Below are 4,151 nucleotides of genomic sequence, written 5' to 3'. Positions count from 1 at the left end.
TTGCAAAAAAATAGTTTCAAAACATATTGAAGATGGATCTTATTTTTAGATCGTGTCACAAGAAATACGATGGTGCAAACGGATTTAAAAGCAGATGTTTGATGGAAGATAATTTAACTCGCTGACATCAGTGATGATGTCATGTAGATAGCGACATCCCTGCATGCAAGTCTTGCTTCCTGTAGTGCCTCTACTATAGCATGAGAGGGGTGCGCGACCGGCCGCCAGGTCGCGCGACAGCGCGGTCCCTTGCAAAAAGATGGAAAAGGAAGTTTGATCTACCACATCACACGGAGAAAGTGCAATTTATGCAACTCGCAGGGAAAAAAGTGCCACTTGCTCATGAAATGAAGCAATAAGCCGAACACTTTCTTTGCTGTCCACGTCAGGCCTGCCAAAGTGCCAAAATTTCAACACAATGGACGTTTAGCCTGCTGCGCTAGCTGCAATCCGCAGAAAACCGAAGCCAAAGCAAACGATCGCGGAACCAGGAACGAAGGCTCCTTCCGGCGATGGAGAAGAGCAAGGTTCTAGTCGTGGGCGGCAGCACGGGCTTCGTGGGCAGGCGGATCGTCGCGGCGAGCCTGGCGCAGGGCTACCCGACGTTCGTCCTGATGCGGCCGGAGATAGGCCTCGACGTCGGCAAGCTCCAGGCCCTGCTGTCCTTCAAGGCCCAGGGCGCGCGCCTCGTGGAGGCGTCGCTCGACGACCGCGCGGGGCTCGTCGCCGCCGTGAGGCAGGTGGACGTGGTCGTGTCGGCCTTGTCCGGGACACACCGCAGCCAGACCATCCTGCTGCAGCACAAGCTCGTCGAGGCGATCAAGGAGGCCGGGAACATCAAGGTTATTCACCACCACCTCTCCTCTTTTTTTTTGAGTCCTAACGTCGTAGAAACAGAGGACAATGGTGACCTGCAGGCAGTGAACAATAATCATACTGAAATTGTGGATGCAGCGTTTCATACCGTCGGAATTCGGCATGGACCCATCCAGGATGGGGCATGCTCTTGAACCAGGAAGGGCTATATTCGACGAGAAGATGGAGCTACGGAGGGCAATAGAAGCAGCCAAAATTCCCCACACCTACATTTCTGCCAATTGCTTTGCCGCATACTTTTGTCCAAACCTCGCTCAAATGGGTACTCTTCTGCCTCCCAAGGACGAGGTTCGTGTATATGGAGATGGCAATGTCAAAGGTAAACAAATATACTTCTTGAATTCCAAATTACGTCCCAAATTATCCTAAATTATAGTTCATTTTAGTATTTCTAAATTTATAGTTTTTACTAGGCGAAATAGCCAAGATCGTCCCTGAACTTTCCACAATGGGTTAAGTTCATCCCTAAACTTTCAAAAGGATCAAATTTAGTCCCTCAACTCTCATTTTTCGGGTCAAACACATCCCTGCGCTGATGTGATGCATGAGATGATAGTGCAATGTCCGTTTTGCCCTTGGTACCGAGAGCTTCTTTTGCTTCTCATCTTCCTCTCGTTGGCGCCGGTGGCCGACCCCTCCAAGTCGCTACTCTGCTAGCCACCACCGCTCTCTGTCATCTTGGCCACCGACACCCCCGCGCCACAGCTGGAGTGGGATGCGAGTAAAAGAAAAAAGAAAAATCCTGATATGTAGGTCCCACATATCATTATGTAAGAGCTAAGGGTAAAAGAGACATTTCACATTTGTCTCATGCCATCATGCAGTGCCACGTCAGCACAAGGATGGGTTAGACAAAAAAAAGTTAAAGGACTACATTGACCCTTTTGAAAGTTCAAGAACGAACTTGACCTCTTGTGCAAAGTTAGGGGATGATTTTGGCTATTTTTTCTTTTTACTATATACATAGACATAGTATATATATCTAGATGAATAGCAAAAGCTACAAATTTAGAAGTATTAAAACGACTTACAATTTAGGACGGATGGAGCATTTTGTTATGAATCTGGTATCGGGAAATCTAAGGAACACTCGAGTGTTACAAACATCACCAATACTCGATTTTTCTGCCGTCTGATTTGCACACCAATCAACTCCGATTCGTCCAATTAGCACTCAGGGGTTCGCAGTTTGGGTTTTGAGGGTGTGGTTTCCTTGCCTCCCGGGCATAGCTGGCGGTAGGCCGGACCGGTGGTGGTGGTGGGCGCGGGGGTGGCGAGGCGAGGCGGTGGGGACGCCGCCAGCCGGGGCAGTGGAGGAAGGTGGTTGGGTAAGGATAGGGCGAGGGCATCACAGTTATAGCCCGGCGAAGCTAGGTTAGCACGGCGGTGGGCGGCAACGGCATATTCGGTGCACGGGGAGCCACCGGAGATGAGGAAGGCGGGCGGGGTGGGGGTGAGCGCAAGGCAAAGAGCAGCAACCAGCAGGTCTGTCGACCATGGTAGTTGGGAGCTGAACAGATGGAAGAGAAAACAGGAAATTGTCTAGGTTGAAGAAGGAAGGAGAGCTGTCCGATCTTGATCGTATGGACAAAAAAATCGTGTTCTCAGTTGCTCCCAAACACTCGAGTCTAGAATAGATAAGCCCATATGGTATTGATTAATTTGGGATGGAGGGAGTAGTTTCTTATGAATCATGTATTGATTTCCATATTGGCTGATGTATGTTGCATTCGTCTCGTTGTGTTTTGTTGGCTGATGAGAAGTAGAGCCACAGAGCACATATTTGTATTCTCAAAATGTTTATATATATACAGCCGCACTAATTTTGTTTCGAGTTTCGACAGAACGATATGTTTTTTAGTTGCCCACTTCTAACTATATATAGTCCTAATATGCTGTGCAGTAATATTTGTGGATGAAGATGATGTGGCATCTTATACAATCAAATCCCTTGATGACCCTCGCACCTTGAACAAGACAGTTTACCTAAGACCACCAGAAAACATCCTCACTCAAAATGAGCTGATCGCGAAATGGGAAAAGCTCTCTGGAAATGTCATCGAGAAAATTTACATTCCGGTTGACGAGTTCTTGGCTTCAATGAAAGGTAAGAAACAAATGTGTGTTTCGAGTCATTATCAAGGATGAAGCATCTAATTTGCAGTAACATAAAAAAAATGGTACAAGGATCACATCAAATGATCAAATTAAGGATTACTGAGTGAGAGAAATTAAGGTATAAGGGTATTATATTCCAGTTGCAAAATAGAGTCGTCTAAACGCATAATAACCCTCCAAAAACATACTAACCTAGTGTGGTTCCTTTTCTTTAAGATGGGTACCAGATATCACTTTACAAGGCTAAGCTGGATATAAGCTTATAGCTATGATGTAGCACCGCCACTATAAAAGTTTGAGTGTGTTGGCCTTTGTATTTGTCACATAATCCTCATTTGAAAATCTCATTTTATACCTCTTCTCTTCTTTCCCGGTTAAATATACATCGTGTGTTGAACATGTTAAAGCAGATATGGATATTGGCGGCCAAATCGCAGTGGGACACTTTTATCATATTTTCTATGAAGGTTGCCTGACAAACTTTGACATTGGGGAGGACGGAGCAGAAGCTACTCTTCTGTACCCGGAGGTTGAGTACACCCGCATGGATGAATATATGAAAAGATATCTGTAATTTGTAAAGTTTTCTATGACCTATCTGATCATATAAGAAATTCAAAAACCATGGGCACCATGGCTGGAAATATATGGTGTTAGTGTTACATCCTGCACTATGGCATAATACTCCAATATGTAATCAAGCTCTCCATAATGGGATATAGACACTTACAATCAATATGGTGGGTAGTTCTTGTCCTGCATTCCAAAAACTTAACCTACATTTTGCACGTAGAAGTCCAAATATGTACCTTGCTTATGGATATTGGTCCTGCAGCATGCCCTGACACATACCACTACAAGTTCTAACAATGAAGTTGTTGATGGAATTGCAATATGGGCATGCGGTCGAACTAGGGCCTTAGGGCAGATTTCATAGCTGCACAGGAAAATAGAAACAAATCACTCATGACGTACACCGGTGAAACCTAATTTGAAGGGTCACACAAGTTACATGGCTCGGGAGATGGAATAGTATTGATCTCACCTCAGGACGACGGCCGACCAATTGCAATATGCTATAGTACAATTGTTGTTTCCTCTAACTGATACTACTGCACAATGGTCTCCAGGTAGCATACTCACTAAGATTCAGTCAA

The 4,151-nt window shown here is 45.4% G+C and overlaps 1 protein-coding gene across 1 annotated transcript; it reads left to right on the top strand.

The window, feature by feature from the left end:
* Positions 1–317: 317 nt before the first annotated feature.
* LOC117847104 (isoflavone reductase homolog) lies at positions 318–3,755 on the top strand. Its single transcript, XM_034728263.2, has 4 exons — positions 318–842; positions 955–1,195; positions 2,780–2,983; positions 3,405–3,755. Exons 1-4 carry the CDS (start codon positions 513–515, stop codon positions 3,566–3,568), a joined length of 939 nt encoding a protein of 312 aa, XP_034584154.1. The 5' UTR covers positions 318–512; the 3' UTR covers positions 3,569–3,755.
* The last annotated feature ends 396 nt before the right edge of the window (positions 3,756–4,151 follow it).

The sequence above is a fragment of the Setaria viridis genome, chromosome 3 (genome assembly GCF_005286985.2).
Source record: "Setaria viridis chromosome 3, Setaria_viridis_v4.0, whole genome shotgun sequence".
NCBI lineage: Eukaryota > Viridiplantae > Streptophyta > Magnoliopsida > Poales > Poaceae > Setaria > Setaria viridis.
Note: the sequence above shows the minus strand (reverse complement) of the source record. Positions and strands in the feature narration are given on the sequence as shown.